Source organism: Platalea leucorodia (assembly GCF_965183815.1).
Source record: "Platalea leucorodia genome assembly, chromosome: 7".
Lineage (NCBI taxonomy): Eukaryota > Metazoa > Chordata > Aves > Pelecaniformes > Threskiornithidae > Platalea > Platalea leucorodia.
In genome coordinates this window covers 55,854,523-55,871,846 of record NC_138829.1, presented here as the reverse complement: position 1 = coordinate 55,871,846, position 17,324 = coordinate 55,854,523, and the positions used below count along the sequence as shown (strand labels likewise).

The 17,324-nt window shown below is 52.9% G+C and overlaps 1 protein-coding gene across 1 annotated transcript in view; it reads right to left on the bottom strand.

The window, feature by feature from the left end:
- Window positions 1–16,247, bottom strand: part of CD81 (CD81 molecule) — a 34,881-nt gene extending 18,634 nt beyond the window's left edge. Inside the window, exons 1-2 of the mRNA XM_082316734.1 lie at window positions 16,114–16,247; window positions 5,034–5,148 (exon numbers count right to left, since the gene is read on the bottom strand). Of these exons, the coding sequence (XP_082172860.1) occupies window positions 5,034–5,148; window positions 16,114–16,179 (181 nt within the window). The 5' untranslated portion in view covers window positions 16,180–16,247. The remainder of the gene's footprint in view (window positions 1–5,033; window positions 5,149–16,113) is intronic.
- Between the last annotated feature and the right edge of the window lie 1,077 nt (window positions 16,248–17,324).

Sequence of the window (17,324 nt, the reverse complement as noted above, 5' to 3'; positions counted from 1 at the left end):
TATATATTATTTTTTTAAATAATCCATATTGCTCACTGTAGCTCAAGGCCAAATGCAAACCTTGGTTTCCACTCCCAAGCACACAAGCCTGGCCACAGCTTGTGTCTCTGCTGGTAAACCATCCCGACACACAGAGCCTTGAAGAAGTAGAGCACAAATGGGTGAGAGAAGAACCCAGTGCTGAACCAGCCGTGTGCATCCGCAGGGATTGCTGCGGCCCCTCACACCAAAACAGAAGGTGGTAAAAGCCCACCAGTGTTTATTACAGGACCGAGAGCCCAGGACTCTTGGGCTCTTCTCTTGCCCTTTCACAACAAGTTTAGCAAAAGATTAGCTGTTGAATCTAACCCCACAATATACAGAAGTTGGCACCACCTTTGCAAGATGCCTAATATTTCTGGAGGGATGGGGACAAGGGTGGGAGCATGAAGAAAAACCAAGAACTCCTCGTTGCTCACGGCAGGTCCGTGCTCACTGTGGCACCGCTGGCTTCCACAGCCTGTGCACCACACCAGAGCTCAGTGCAACCCCCTCTGCAACAAAAAACATCACTGCTTTTTGTCCAAGGCAGTTCTGAAAGGGCTAATTAAGAAAAAAGCTGCTCTTATGGATAGAAGGGACAGCTCCTCCATGACCGCCTAGCCAACACAAGTCAGTCTGGATGATGTGTTGGGATGCTCTGCACTGCTGGCCACATCTAGGACCCACGGCAAGATTGGCTGAAGCATCCTCATATGCCGTAGGTACAGCGTCCCTCAGGCAGGTGTCCCAATCCCTACCCATGTACACACTGCCACTTGGCAGTCCCTCCTCTCCGCGAGGGTCAGACCCCGCTGAGGCCTGAGCCTCACAACAGTACTTCCAAAAATCCCGAGGACAAACAGCGATGGACGCTGCGCTGACTTCAAGGACAAGCATGCAGATGTGATTGCCGTTCAACTCCGTTGTGTGCTGATTTGTGAGAAAAATTTCAAAGCATCCCTGTGCTTTCTGGCCCATTTCTTCCAGCTCAGTCTGCGTAAAAAGCAGCTTGAACTCATTTCCAGGGCAGAAATTATTATCCTGGATTGTACTTGTACAGAGCAGGAGGGCGAAGGGAGTCTGTGATTCACCTCGTTAGAGAGCCTGTGCTCCCGTCAGCCAGTCTCCCGCCCAGCGTTACCGCAGCACACCGCATCACAGGCACGCTCACCGCCTTAAAATTAGCCCAAAGCCACTGCTGCCCCCAGCTGTCCCCCCCTTGTCTCCCACAGGCTTTGCTTCCTGACCTGCCTGGGAGCCGGACCCACAATCATCAGCCTGGTTGCTAGGGAAAAAAACCCCAAAAATAAAAAAACCTGTTACCTTTCTATCAGGGCAGCGATACCCAGCAGGACGGTGGAAAAAGGGAGTGGCAGCAGCAGCCTCAGTGGCCAAGTTTAACCCGCCACTGCATGCCTGTCCGAAACCTTACACCCCTCCCAAGGTGCCGCCGTGCTCCGGGGAGGAGACACTGGCCAGCAGAGGATTTACTAATAAAACATGAAAAAACTAAGGAGCAAACCCACCCCCCTCCTCACCCCCAAAGCTACATGGAAAACTGCACCCCAGCTCTGGATGCCTTTGCGCTCTTCCTCGCCGCTGGCCCTGCTCCAAGGGTCGAGCTAATTAGAGCCGCAGGTCGCGTCGCCCTGTCACTTGCTGTGAGCAGCCGGACACAGATTTCCTATTTTGGATCTGGAGGGCAAAAGCGAAGCTGAGACCATCCGGCTGCCGCGCTCCGCTCCTCGCCGGGCAGCTTCAGGGAAAGCAGGAGAAGGGCAGGCAGCGGCAATAAGCGCCCAGAGATGCTCCCAGCGCACAGGCAGCCCAGCAAAGGGCGAAATGTGAAATCCATGGGTGGGGAATTAACAAGAGATGAGTTTTTTTTTCCCCACCCTGCTGAAAGCATTTCACCCACAACAGCTGGCTCTGGGCATCAGATAACCAAATACCTGAAGGATGGGGATCCTGGCTTTCCTCTGTCCCATTATCTTCACTATCATCTCACCAAGATGGGACAAAAGCAGTCCAGTGTCACTTGCCTCTTCAGGATCCCCAGGGGCTCTTAAAACCAGTGACACCACAGCACCAACTTATTATGGAGAGATCAGACTGCTCCTGTTTGTACTGGTATCTGCAGAGATGGACCAGCTCAGCCTTTTCCCATGGGCTCTCATAACTCATTGAATCACAGTTCTGTTTTTTTTAAAAATGGTACTTTATGTGTAGGGTTGATAAATACCTAAGAAGTGGTTCACCAGTTGTTAGCATCCAACTTATCAATGCCTCTAGCTATCTTGAAGGATGTTTTCTGACCTGCTATCAACACCTTGCCTGGCCTCCAGACACGCAGAGCACTTCAGACGCAGTGTTATGCAAGGGCAAGAGGCAAGACAGATTTTAGTTTTTCAACTACAAATAAAGCAAATAAATGCATATTAGACCATAAGCCTAGCTCAGATGAAGAGCAAATATCTTCCTTTATAGTGACAAAAGCATGAAACTACAGTGCTCCAGCTATCTCCATCCCTGGTACCGCCTGGTCTTTACAGCACTGAAGCAGTTAACTGGAGCGTTGGGTCCACAGCCAAAATGGAAGTGCCAAAAGCCAAGACTGCAACAAGTGGTTAGGGGATCAGATGGTTTGCGAGCCGTGCTGAGGAAAAGCCCACGAACAAGAGCTCATTTAATACCCTCCCAAGCCAGCCCACAAGACGACTCGTTGGATGCAGTGCCAACATGCCGGGGGGGCAGTACCGCTTGCAGGAAACCCCAGCCCCAGGAGCTCCCCCCTCGCAGGCTGGATGGGTGAGTGGGGGAATGGTTGCCTGTGCCTGCGGGGGCTGCGAGAGCAGCTGCCTGCAGCCGTCCGGCTGCAGGGGAAGCCGAGAGCAAGGACCACTCGTCTCCTCCTGCTCTCTTGTGTGGCCAGACCCTCTCTGTCCCAAGCAGCTCTCCCCTTCGCCAGCAGCAAACTCTGCAGTGGGGCCCAGAGGAAGCCCAATCCATGAACAGGAGCTGCAACCTAGAGCCCTGAGTGTCAGCTTGCCGTGGTGAAAACCTGCCTTATTTCTGAGGAGAGATTAAGCCCTGCAGCAGGCTGCAGGGAAATAAGCATCAGGCCTGGTACCCTGGTAGCTGCCCTGCTCCCCACATCCTCCTTCCCCCACTTCCCCATTGCCATCAAATCCCACGCACCAACCGGCTGTGTTAATTATTTTTCCTCTCCTGTAACACACAGACACCCTGGGAAAACAGCGTTTACAAAACAGCTTTAACTTTGGGGCAGAGGAAAGGACACAGAGAAACCAGGAGACACCAAAGTGCTGCTTTCCCACTCCCCCTCCTCACCAAGTACAACCCCCATGGCACAAGTTTTCCTCCTCTGACAGTTTTTATTGCTTTCCCCCTGTCCTGCAGCACCACGGCAAAGCCTGGCCAGCCTTTAAAAGGCTTCTGACAGATCCCGGGACCAGCGCTCCGTGCCAGACACCAAAAAGTGGTTTGCAAGGGGGGCAGGGGTGGAAAACCCAGCTCTGGAGGCCAACCCCCAAGAGGTTCCCGCTCCCGAAGCAGGAACATCGTGTGCATGTGTATGTTGGATGCCAAAGGAGAAAAAGGAGGGAGTATCTGTTGGGGGAGCGGGGGGAAGGGAAAAAAAAGGAAAAGCAAAAAGAAATCCCAGCCTTCAGACTCCAGAGGGCTGGCTGGGAGAGGCAGCAGCTGAAAGAAATGCTCTGCTGTTATTACTGCATGGAAATTACAGCCGCCAGAAGGAATCCAGGCTGATCTGTTGCTGAATATAACTTTAAAAAGACAGCCAGCATCAAATCATGGGCCGTTCATGAGCGTCAGAAAGCCAGCGCGGTGGTGGGACCCGTGGTTTGTTCCCTTCTAAATAGCAAAGGCCAAGGACAAAGACAAAACAAAGAGGGGTGGAAGAGCAAAAGATGCCCAACAGGCAGGAGGGGAGGACTCAGCACCCGTGCTCCAGGTCCCCCGGGTTTTGGGAGAAACGTGTTAACTAGGGACACATCAGTTGTTGGCCCCCAGAAGAAAGAGGATGTTTGGGCTGGTTCCTGGGAAGGAGAGAGTTTAACTTCTTAAGTTCCCTTTTCTCTTTTAAAAATTGAAAATCTACAAAGGGGAAATGCTGTAAATACAGCTCTGGGTGCGAGGCAGGGGAGGGGAGACAGCAAGAGAGGAAAACCCACGCTATTTACAGCGGGAGCATCTACTGTAACCAAGCACAGCCAGGGAGAGGGCTCAGGCATGCCGTTTCATGGGCAAGCATGGAAAACCAAAGGAAAACCCTTTCCAGAAGGTAATTTCAGCTACAGGTGAGAACAGGACATTGGATCAGACAGGTCCTTGCCCCAGCCCCAGCAGCTTGCACTCCAAGCCGGCCCCTGCCTGGCAGCCAGCTCCCCCTGCAAGCTGCTCCCCCTCGTCCGTGAGGGATCGTTGGAGAACAGGGCAAAAATAGGGGTTTTCATCTTCCAGCAAGCCAGCATGCTGTCAAATTAATACAAATCATGCTAAGCTTAGCCATAACACAGAGAGGCTCCACCTGCCCCTCCTGGAGAACATGAGTCACGAGCTCGACGAGCTTCACTTTCCACTGCCAGCCACTCCGTCGGCTACTTTTATATCCCTTTGGATAGGAAACGAGACACACTTCCAAAGACGTCCCCGCTCTTCCCAAACATGCCCTGGGGAAGACTGCAGCAGAGAATGGCACTGGAGAAAACCCGCTATGCTGTGACATGTCTTTTTGCACTTTTAGCCACCGTGACTTTGGATTCTGCACTTGGCCCACAGCCAACATTTAGTGAACGCTTTGACTGGCACGGCAGGGGATATTTTGGGGAGTATGGGGGGAGCGGGAGGTATTTTTACTCTGACCTCCTTGCTGCTCACCCAGAGGTTTCTGCCCTGCTTTTGGGCACGCCACGGTCCACCCTGGGGCATGCCGCCCACGCAGCGATGCCAGCACCCCCAGATCTACTTACCAACGTAGAAGGTGTTGGGGGCCTGCTTGTCCCCCAGCTGCAGGTAGAGAATATTGGTCGTCTGCGAGTCATGCCGGAGCCACAGGGCCACTCCCAGGATGATGCCTCCGGCCAGCTGGGGAAAAAGCAGAGGGAAGCAGGGGTTATCCACTGCTATGGCCACGCCGGACCCAGAGCAGCCATTTTCAGGCGTGAGCAGAAGGCTTGCTTTTCACCTTTCTGCAAATTCGTATTTACTCCTTTCACGTACAAGAACATCCTTCCTAACCATCGTTCCACCCCTGCAACGTGCTTTGCGCCTCATACCACGTGAGCCACGCGACCTTCCCTGCTTTATGAGAAGACCCCTCATTCTGGGGATGGGCAAAGCCCTTTCCAGTTCCGTGGGTGATTTCTTTCCTAAGAGCTATTTTATTACTCTGTTAAAATGGAAGGCTCAGCCTTACCCAAGAAGCACAAGATGTGTGACTGAGGCTCTTAGGAGAGCTTTTCAACAGAAGTTAGGATGAGCACCAGTTACTCCCTTTTCCCAAGGGGCTGTTATCACCCCATTTCATTTCTCTGTGATGTACAAACAGGGTTTTGTTTGATCTGCTGAGAACTGGGTAGGAAGGATAGGGAGACTGTGGCTCAGAAAGCATGGGGACCATCAGTTTTTCCCTCTGCTCCCAGTCTCATGTGCACATTATTTCCCATCCAGGGTGAGGCTTCCAGTCTGAGCAGACCTAGTGGGAGAGAGCTTTCTGCACCCCCAAAAGCTGCTCTGCCTCAGGGGAGACTTGTCCAACCAACACAACACCAAAAGGCAGTAAAACTGGGAGTAATGCAGAGCAAGAGCAGAGACATCGTGGCTTTGAACTGCTGCCGCACCCACTCACAGGGGATCCAAAACTCCTTCACCCCCCCACAAAACACACTCTTCACAATGTCCACATCTTGACATTTAGCATGGCGTTTAAGAGCACACAGATGACTAAGAAACCACACTCAGTGGGACTTTGTAACATTTCCAGCAGCATCTTTATGTTATATCCCATTACTCCCCTCCCCATGGGTCTCAGGGATGTCCCACGTCAGGAGGGCACAGACAAGGATTCGCACCAGCTGCCCTCACAGCATCGCTTTGATTCATATCTAGTCTTCTTCCAAGGTGTCCCATGAGCACGGGAACCCCTGTGGACATCATGTCCACTGCTCGGTTCACTGCCCATTTAATTTCATAACGCGACAGAAAAAGAGAAACCGTAACCCAGGTCCCCGTGGGTGGGCTGTGAGCTGGGACCGCGCTCTCCTGCTCCCCTGGCACGTATGGCTTTCCTTAACATCCTAATACAGGGATTGAAGCAGAGCAAAGCCTCGGTTCAGGCCAAGGCACAACCATACCGCTTTTGGAGGCTACCATGAAGATGCTCAACAGAGCTGAGCAGCTCTGCGAGCCAACGAGGCTGAAGCCACTGCCTTGCCCATGCTGTTGTCCAGCAGAAGAGCGGAGCACTCGCACACGCACGTGCGCACACAGACACGCACGACGGAGCCCCCAGGACAAGGACAAAAACGTGCTTCAAACACGGGAGGAGATGTTCCGCGTATGGAGCTTCAACCCAGCTTAGCACTGGCATATTTATGTCCAAATAATGGGACATTTTATGACTGACTTCCTCACTGTTTTCTCTTTCAGGGAGGGGCTGGGACTGGCAGCGGAGGATGGGTGCAAATCGGGGGCACTGCAGCAGAGAAGTGTCACTGAGAGGAACTCAAGCCAGAGCATTTACAGCAGGACTTGCTGTGTTCTCCATGACACCCCCCTTCCATTTAAAACCATGAGAAAGAGCGGAAAAAAATAAACACACATGTAAAAAAAAAAAAAAAAAAAAAAAACAAAAAACCCAAAAAACCAAAAAACCCACCAACAAAAAATTTAAGAATTCAATAGCGCCTGTTCAAATGCCAATTTCATTTTGAGTGTCCTAAATCCTCGAAGCCATTCATCTTAAAAAAGGGGCAATAACTACCAAAGAGTATGGAAGCAGAAACATGTTTTTTTTCAAAAGGGTCTGAGTCAGGTCAGCTACAGGCATGAGAGGCACCATGAAGGTCACATTAAAAAAAACAGAGAATTTGTTCAGTGAAAGTGCAAAGTCTCCAGCTGTGCAAGCGCAGCAGAGCCTTGGTGAACGCACAAGGACTGGGACCTGCAAGACAGGCTGTTGGGAGGAGTCCAGCTTTGCCTCTCAGGAGATCAGCTGGTGGTTTTCCTCCTTGCTCATTTCTGCAAATCCCAGCCAAGAGATTTTTACAGGGGTGCCATCAAAGCTGGGGCACAAACACACAATTTGTGCAAAGCTCACAGGGCAAGCTGAGCTCGGGGCTTTTCCACTTACCAGAGGGAGAAAATCCCCACCAACTCCCTGAAGAGGGAGGGAAGATTTTACAAGCCTTTCTCCAATTTGACACTAAAATAATCAGCTTTTAACACTTCTCCCACAGCGACCAATGCAACTTCCCCACTGGCATGGTCCCTCATCCCTCTTGCGCTTGGGAGAGCCTGAGGTTCTCCAAACACGGGCTAGGGAGAAAAGTCACAAAAGCTGGTCCGTGCTCAAATCCAGCTCCAAATAAGGCAGCTCATGGCTTCTCTAGAAAGTTACTCAAATCCAGCCTGGCATGGCTTGTTCATTGTCTGAGGACATAACAAAGCCCATGCTTATCCTCTGGGGAGAAGGAGAATGTCCCCAAATTAATCAGTGCCACTCTTAAAGTAAAGGTCTCAGTGGCTCCCAAGGGAGAAGAGACCCTGAGGAAGATTGGGGGTTCTGTGCTGGCTGGGAGAGGTGAAGAAAAGACTGCAGCCCTTTGTGGTTTGGTTTTCCCTCTGCAAGGAAACATTGCTCTGCCCCAGCACGCTGCCCTCCGCGGTACCCACCCCAGCAGCCCCTGCCACCCACGGCGAGGCTGGGGGCACACCAGCGCGAGGAGCGGCAGCTGCTTTCCAATCAAATTTGCCCCCAAACGGCCGACACAGAACCGAAAGCAGGCAAGCTATCCTCAAAATATTTCTTAATCATTTGGGAGCGTCAGCTGAAGGGATAGCCGACTCATCAAAGCCACCCCAGTGGTGAGGTCTGCCTACGGCTGAACCATCTCCAGATGTTCCCGGTGTCAGCCCAAATGTGCCCCAGGAACACTCCACATCCATCCGTCCGTCCGTCCGTCCATCCGTCCGTCCCTCCCTCCCTCCCGCATCGCCTGACTCCATTTGCTTTTCTAACAGAGCACAGAGGACCTCCGAATGGAAGTTTTAATCCAACAGCAGCTGGATTTCTTAACAGAAAGCAATGTTCGCTTACTAATGAAAACAGGGTTTAGGCTACGATGAGTAAATTTTTCCATGAAAACCATACATCCTTCCATCACCAGGAAGCTTAGAATGTAATTAAGCCATCTTTCTTCCCAAAGGAAAGAAGACAAGAGGGAGAAAACCTCACTGGCTTGCCACAGTAACCCTGCTTCCACTGCACCGTGCTTGGGATCATTTCATTTTTAACACAACAACTTGTTCCAGATATAAGCTCGGTATTTTCTTCTCTCCCCATCCTACAATCGCTGCTGTTTGCCAACACCAGAGCCAGAAAAGCTCCAGCCACCGATGGCAGCATCACACTGGTCTCCAGGCTGCATATCCTCATACATTAAATATCCCTTTTTTTTTTTTCCCCTGTAGGTATCCGTGATCTCGTGCAGGTTACCTCATTGCTCTGTGCTTCCCCAGCTAGTGAGTCAGTAACGTTTCAGAGGCTGGGGCCATCACTCGTTGCAGATATACCCCAAGTGCCCAGCACAGTTCCCCATTTAAATTTTTGGGGACTGCTTTAGTGAAAGCAATAATCTAAAAGCTGCAACTTCTTCAATGCCAGCACTGCATCACTTAAAACTGCTTTCCACAAGCTGACCTCCCCAGGCCAGCCCTTCCCCTGCCGACACGAAGGCGCTTGCAGAGGTGGATGCTGCTGAAACAAGCAACTGCTCAGAGTCCAACTCAGAGCATCCAGATAATTTTCCAGCATTTTAAGTGCTACTAACTTTCTCAGCTACTTTTACACTTGCACTTCCCTTTGCTGTGGACTGTTTTAAGTTCTCATTCTGCTGCCTTCCCCTACCTGCACTTTTGCATGCCTTTGTTTAAATAAAAAAAAAAAAAAAATCCCACAGACATACCCCACCAAATCCCAAAAGAAAACCACCCCTCCACGAAAATAACACCTCCTCCATCTTCCTTGCCCCTTCAAAAATCCACTGCGAGCCTAGAGGGGCACCCAGTCCACAGCACAGTATCCCCGCTGCATCACTAGCGCTGCCCAGACGGGGCTGACCCCGGAGATCGCGCCCCAGGCAGCCAGCCGGCACAGCAGAGGTGGCGCGGCAGGCTCCAGCATTTCCTCTTTACCGCTATTTTCCAGCTTCCAGAGATTTATTGCTTCTTCCACAGACAGCCAGACTTTTCCAGCTGGATCCTGCCTGCCCAAGGCTTGCTTTTCGCAGGGACGCCAATCTCGCTTAGCACGGCGGGGGGAAGCCCCCATCGGATGCTGTCTAGGGGAGAGAAAAGGCAGCCCCCCTGCCCCCTGAGAGGTACCCCATGGGACAGGGTATCACTGTCTGAGCATCGCCATGATGGCGGGTGTGCAGCCCCAGTTTGCTGCCCCATCCACTGTGCACACAGTGGGGCTCCCTCCTGGATTGAGCCTCACCGACTGATATGCCATTCACCCTAAAGTTTCCCAGATCCAGCTGTGGGGCAAGGGAACAAGCCCGTCTTTCACAGCTTAGTCACTCCTCCCCTCCACAAGAAATTCCAATGATTTAGGGGTGAAAGGAACAGCCCCGTTCCCCCCTTTAATGCAGGGCACCCCATATCTGAGCTGCTCCCACCTTCGCCTGCTGCTCCCCAGATATTTGCGTATGCCAGGACGTGCATCACCCCCGGTCCCTTCCGCTGCCCCCAGCCCTCTTCCTCCTGCTCCCTTCCCTCTGTCCCTCTACAAAATAGGTTTCCTGGAGGGGAGGAGGAGGAGGAGGAGGAAGGAGTCCTGGCTATAGGGCGGCTTGCCGGGCATGTCAAAGCGAAGCAGACATCCTGCAGCTCAAGCCAGTGGAGGAGGGAAGCGGAGGTGCCAGCAGTTGCACAATGATGTATTTTTAGCAGCGTCGCTTCCCGCAGCCACGGCCAGTCCTGCCACCGGGACGCTGCTTCCCAACCTGCACGAGCCCAAGTGCCGGGAGAAGCTCCTGCCTTGCTGCAAAAACGCCGGCGGCGGAGCCCATGCCGCGACGCCTGTGAAATACCACAGTTACTTACAAGAAGCAGGACGCTGCCAAGAAAGCTTAACCAAGTTCAGCTGGTTTATGATTCAGGTAGATGATTAGAGATTTTTAACAAGTTTCCACGCTGCACAGGCTTGTGGCTTCCCTTACACCGCCTGGAAGCTGAGCCCTTTGAGGGGGCGGCACCCACACCCCACTCGGGGAGCCCGCAGGGCTCCCCACGGCTCCTCTCCAGCGCAACCTGCAAAGCAGCTGAGATGGAGTAAAACTGAATTCCCCTCCTTTTAGGCGTGGGGAACTGGGTCACATAAGGACAAAACGACTTCGCAAGGCTGAAGCATCTTGCCACTCAAGAAGCCCCTCGCACGGCCAGGAATGCATTGCTAATTTGGGGTTGAATGCTTTGCTGCCAGGTCATTTGTGGGTCTCTAGGTGGAGCAGCAGATATCATAGTCTCCAATACGTGCAGCGTAAATAACGAAACATCATTTTGTCGCTGCACCTAGCATGAATGGGGAAAAAAGCGAGGGGCTAGAGATTCATAACTTGATGGAAATTACTTTTGGAAGGGCAATACAAGCCCTTGCAAGATGCGTGCTATGACCTTACAGGTTTTGCACTACCACCTCGAGGACCGAGGTGAGGAGCACACGACGGCTGGTGGCAGGCACGCACATACAGGCAGCGCCGAGCCTGCCCGCACCCTACACCTTGCTTTCTGGAAAGCAGAAGTTGAATTTCTTTTCCCTTGCAAATAGATGGGCCCTGCGGAAGCGCTGAAAGGGCTCAGGGTGCAGCAGGGGCCTGAGAGCTGAATGGCAGCCCACGAACCCAGGAACTTTGATGTTGCAACAGTCTTCATGTTATGATGGCGGGACTTCACGCCAAAAATTCACTTAAAATTTTAAGGTGAGAAGCACTACAGACCGCCCCTGCGCTGCTTGTCAGGGTGGACTGTGGGATGCCCTAGAGCACCAACATGTCAGGATCTCCGCAAGACTTTTTCGGGAGTTGTAAGCAGGGTAAGTGACTTAAATCAGACACACACAGTTGCAGTTTGACAGCCACACAAACATAAAAGCTTCTCCGCTGAGCTCGGCACAGGCACTTGCAAACCGCAGCAACAGATAGGACTCTTCTTGGAAAGCGCAGGCGAGGTTTTTCCACTGCCTTCCGCAGCAGTCGCGCTCGACGGCCACCAAAGGCCAGGCTGAAAGCTTGCAGGCAAGGCCTGCCCGGGAATTGCAGAAAGGGCGTCTGCGAGGAGCCCAGCGTTCTGCAGGCAAGAGGGATAAGGCAGCCTGCAGCCCGTGCTCCGCGCCCAGCAGCGCAGCCGCCGCCACCTTCCAGAAGCGGCTATTAATAGAGCTGCCGGCCAGGGCGAAATTCTCCGCTGATGCCTATAGTTACCAGCCCCACAACACTGCAGAGCTTTTCAAAACAAGATCCAGAGGAACACTCCCAGAGGAGCAGCATGCCAGAGGCCAAATAAAGCTTGATGGATGGGAGGAGAGTGGGAATCCAGCACCAAAATCCAGGAGCAGGGTCCTCCAACGGGGAGCACCGAGCCCGCAGGCTGCTCCCCGCCTGCCACAGCCTGATCCCCACTGCAGACAGAGGTATCACTATACATTGACATCTACCAGCAGGGTTTAATTGCCCTCAGCAGAGAGGAAAACAATTTCCGATATTGCTTTAAGATTAGTTTGGCCCCATACTTAAGCATTTAACTACAATGGTAATACAACTGCTTTCCCTTTTTAATAATACAGTGAAAGGCACTTGCACAGTACAGGATCAAAGTGTTTCTCAAGGCATCATATGTGGGTCAATGCTCTTGCAGGAGATAGGCATTACAGTGGTTGATAGCAGAATAACTCAGGAAAACAGAGCAATCCCCCCTCCAGCCACCAGCGATGCTCCCTCCTTGCGACTGCAGCCCAGCCCATTAACCAAAATTGGGTACCCCTGTAGGGCAGGGCACCAGTCTTTTCAAAAGACCTGCTTGAATAACCTTCTGCATGCAGAGACTTCAGAAGAGGTTTCGTAGGTGATGGTAGGACTGTGTTCACTTGACAGAGCGCCCAGAAGCACATCCCAGAGAGCCATCAGCAGGAAAACTTGGGTCCGGGTACTAAGCCTCCTAAGAAAACCTCTCCCTTGCCCTTGAAAGACAGGTATTAAATAGCTGCAGGGTCAAACACACATGGAAATACACTTGCCTGTACATCATCCCAGGATACCGAACCCAAAGTCGGTGGAAGAAGATGCTGGGCCTGCATTACGTCCTTGCTGCTTGCAAGGCTCCTGCGACTCACAGGGAGACCAATAACCAAACCAAACCGCAGCGGAGCGGCCTGCTAGCCGCTATCACTAATAGCATTTCAGCAGTGCGCAGTGCAAGCCTGCACCTGAAATAAAATACAAGCCGCTTTGTGAGTCCAGGGAGTCATTTCAAACCTGTACTTCAGAGCTGCGTGCCACAGGAACAACCAGCTCTTCCATTCTCTGTTTAAACCTGTGAATAGCAGTACCCAGCTGCCCTCGTCGTCACAGCAAAAGGGTCACGAGGTGTCCAGCAGAGTTGTCACTATGGGACCACCACCACAGAGAGCTGCCACCTCCCTCCCCCATCACCAAAGCCAAATCTTTGTGCATGCTTTGCGGACTCCAGGGGACAGCCGACAGATTTTTCCAGCGTCGCACATGAAAATACTTGACCCCTTCCCTTCCAGCCACCACTGTAGAGAAAGACTTCCACTTCCACCTTCCATCAGCTCTTGCCCTTCCTCCTCTTTGCACCCCGACTGCGCCACATCCCCTCAACACAAGCAAGAGAAAAAGAGTTATATGCTGCCTGGAAAATGGCATGAGGAGCAAGCTCTTCCTTTTAATTAGACACCTCTCTGGTAGGGCAGTCAGCGGTGCTCTAGACCTGGAAGGCTGCCACGGGCTGTATTAGCTAATAAGCTGGGCGATCCTTCTCCGAGCAAGCCAATTTCTCCTTGGTTATGTTTAATTACATTTTAAAATAGCTCTCTGGCTTCCTTTGGCCTCTCCAGGGACTCTTTGCAGCAGTGGTCAGTTCAGCCCCATGCGCTGTGCTCTGCTATCGGATTCGGATAATTCAGGAGAGCAGTCGAAGTCCGGCCGTCTACTGAGAGTGGGATGGAGAAGCAGCTCCACCCTGCCTCCTGCCCAGCCCAGCCCCGCTCCAGGCCGCAGGCTGAGCTGGGACTGCCCATCGCACCGGCCAAACCACGCAGTAATGGGTACCACCAACGCAGCACGATGCAGCCTCTGCCAAACTTCGGGCTCTGCCTCCTGCTTGTTTTCATCAACAGCACCCGACCTCGGCTGGGTGCAAGGCAAATGATAAGCAAATGAGCGCCAGGAGGCCAGCAGCCCTTGCATGCTAACCAGCTGGCAGGACACAGGGCTGCAAATGCCCTGTCTTGCACCTCCCTGGGGTCAGAGCTGGGGTCCCGACACGGCCACTCTGCAGCAAGGGTGCTCGGCACCACGTCCAGCCTTTAAATGCCACCCTGTAAAACGGACCTTCACGCTACAGTGGCGACCAAGGCATCCCTCCCCAGCTGGGGATGCAAGGTTGGCTGCGAACCGTGTTCACTTGGTGGTAAACCTAAAATTCTTCTCGACTACTGGTTTAAAAAACAACACAAAAGGGCTTGAAAACTGTAAGACCTGGTGTTCAAGCATGCTTCAGCTGGCCAGCGGCGCAGAAAGCCTCATTAATTCTAACGAAGCCCAGGCTCCCCACCTGCACAGGAGGTGGTCCGAGGGGACTGGCCGCAGGCAAGCCCCACGCTGGGAGGCGTTCTGGGGAGCCGGTGGGTCCCAGCTCACAGGCACCCCTCTTTGGGAGGAGCTGGAGCATCTCCCGCCAATGCTCGCAGCGAGCAGGCAACAGGCTCCCTCCAAGGGGTAGGGCAAGGCACCAGAAGTCGTAACAGGGAAATTAAACGGACCAGCTATTCCTCTTGGAAGCAAAATGCCCATTCATAAAAGATAAGCTGTTTTGCAAACACACACTGAGGCGAGCGAGCAAGCTCGCTCAGGAGCGGTGGCTGTGCAAAGCCCCCCGCATCCTTCCTGCCGCCCAGGAGACCCTTCCTCCCTCGCATCCACACCCGGCGGCTTCAGCGACAAGAATGGCAGGAAATTGGGACCAGAAGGGAAGAAAAAGCCCCAGCGTAAGCATGATAACTCGGAAGGAACAACACTTCAGAGGAGAGCCTACCCGCCTCCGTCCTGCCATTTTAAGGATGGAGGAAGAGGTTAAAAAAAAAAATACCCAGGACTGTCCAGCATTCATCTTGCAGCTGGCAACGCACCAAGTATCAATTAACACCGTTGTCGTCAGAGCTCGTCATCTCTCCCTTGGTCAGTGTTGTACCCAGAAACAAGGCAAAGAGGCCTGAAGTCAGGCCAGATTTGACAGTGCTCGCTCCCACAAAGCGGTAAGTCCTACACCTCCCAGAAGTGGGGACGCTCCAGGAGCTTCACTGCGCACCCCTGGGGAGAAGGCGTCAGGCGGAGGCTCCAGCCGGGCAGAGCAGCTCCCAGTGCCAAGGCAGGGTTTGCTCTGGAAGGCATTGCTCCCCTCCCCACCTCTCCAGCCCTCCTTGCTGCGTTTGCTGTTACAAGCGAACATTAAGAAAAAACCCAAATTCCTCATCATGAGAGCGGAGTGTCAGACAAGGGGCGCATCCTGACCACACAGCCAGCGCTCAGCAAGCGGTGCCTTGCCTCCGTGGAGAGGGGCTGGGCTTGCTTGCGAAAAAAACCAGGATTTTGGGGAATGGAAAACAGCCTACTTAAAAAAAGCAGCCTGCTTGGGCACATTTCGTTGCTCCCAGGCGCAGGAGCGGGGAAAGAGCGTTTCTTGCCACGCCAGCCCCTCGCTGCCGGAGGCTGTTTCTAACCGGGACAAACCCGGTTTGCAGGGAAACTGGGATACGCCGCTTTTTGCTAAATTAGCCGCATGTCTGGATGGATTATTTCATGAGAAACTTGCTCAAGAAAGGCAACCTCTCCAGCCTGGGTAAAATTTGCATCCTAAAATAACTTCCCAGGCGGCGGAGGCAGCGGTCCCCAGCTTGGGCACGACCCAAAGGCAGGCGTGAGGCCGGCGCCCAGGGCGGTGCCAGGGGCGCCGAGCCCCGTCCGCTCCCTGCCCGCTCTCGGGGCCGGGAGAGCAAAACCAGCCTCGATCGCCCGTATTTTTTTTTTAACACCCTCTCCCCTCCGGCTCCTCTGCGGCGGACGGCTGGACCAGCGCCTCTCCTCCCTCCGCCTGGCAGCATCCCTCCCTCCCTCCCTCCCCGGCTGGCTGAGAAACGCCGCTTTCCCCGGCGCAGACCCCCAGCAACAGGGGGTTGGGGAGCGGCAGCCCCCGGGGGGGACGCCGGCCTTCCGCCCTTCCGCTCGGAAAGGAGACGTATAAACGTCTCTCTCTCTATATCTCGATATAAAAATATACATCAATAGAAACGCATGTGCAAATAAATAAATATATATATGCACGCATAAAAAAAAAAGCCAAGGATAAGCAGACACCCCCTCCCCCCCAAAAAGCAACCCCTCAGGCATATCCCAGGCAGCAAGTCTTAACACTGGGCGGAGGGGGGGGGCGAGAAAGAGACGCAGGCAGACGAGCCATATTGGAGCCCCATTATTTAAGGCGCTGGGGTGGCTCAGCCCCCTCCCAGCCCCCCGCCGCTGCCCCGGGGCTCACCCAGAAGATGAAGTTGAAGACGAAGAGGAGGTATTTGATGCACTTGGTGCAGCCTTCCACCCCCATGGCGGCGCGGGCGAGGACGCGGCGGCGGCGGCGGCGGCGGCGGCAGCGGCTCCCCTCGCTCTGCGGCCGGGCTGGGGCGGCGGCGGCGGCGCGGGCGGAGAGAGCCCGCCCCGCCCCCGGCCACGCCCCGGCCACGCCCCCGGCCCCGCCCCGCTCCGGGAACGGGAGGTCGGCACACACCGCCCCCACCCCTTCCCGAAACCTGGCGCCGTCTGCTGCTTTTTCCCTTTTATCTTTCTTTTCCCCCTTTTTCTTCCCCGCCTTTCTTCCTTTTTCCTTTTTTCTTCCCTCCCTTTTTTACTTTTCTCTTTCCCGCCTTTTAATTTTTTCTTTTTTCCTTTTTTCTCTTTTCCTTTTATTTCCCTTTTTCCTTTTTTTTTTCTTTTTTCTTTTCTCTCTTTTCTCCTTTTTTCTTTTTTCTTTTTTCCTTTTTCTTCCCCTTTTTTCTATTTCCTTTTTTCCTTTTTTCTTTTTTCCTTTTTTCTTTTTTCCTTTTTTCTTTTTTACTTTTTTCTTTCTTCCTTTTTCCTTTTTTCCTTTTTCCTTTTTCCTTTTTTTCTTTTTTCTTTTTTCCTTTTTTTTCTGTTTGTGTGTGTTTGTTGGTTTTCCCCTTTTCCTCCTCTTTTTCCCCACCCACCGGGGGCGGCTCACAACAGTTTCCTACACATGACTGGCAGCCACAGGGAGGGGTGTTGGGGGGCTGTGGCACCACCATCTCCTAAACCTGACCACCATCTCTTAAACCTCAGCACTGTCCCCTAAACCTCACCAGGCAGCCCAAGGTGCAGCAGGCTTTGTATTTCTATATACAGAAGTTTTAGGGTGCATCCATGACGGGACCCCTCCCCCCAAAAAAAAACCCCAAAAAAACAAAAAAAGAGAAAAGGATTTTTACATTAAAACTCACAGTTTGAAATTCAGAGATTCAAATTTTGTCATGGTTTAACCCCAACCAGCAACTAAGTCCCACGCAGCTGCTCTCTCACTCCCTCCCCGGTGGGACGGGGCAGAGAATCAGAAGGGTAAAAGTGAGAAAACTCGTGGGTTGAGATAAAGACAGTTTAATTAGTAACGCAAAAGCTGTGCGCACAAGCAAAGCAAGGAATTCATTCACTGCTTCCCATCGGCAGGCAGGTGTTCAGCCA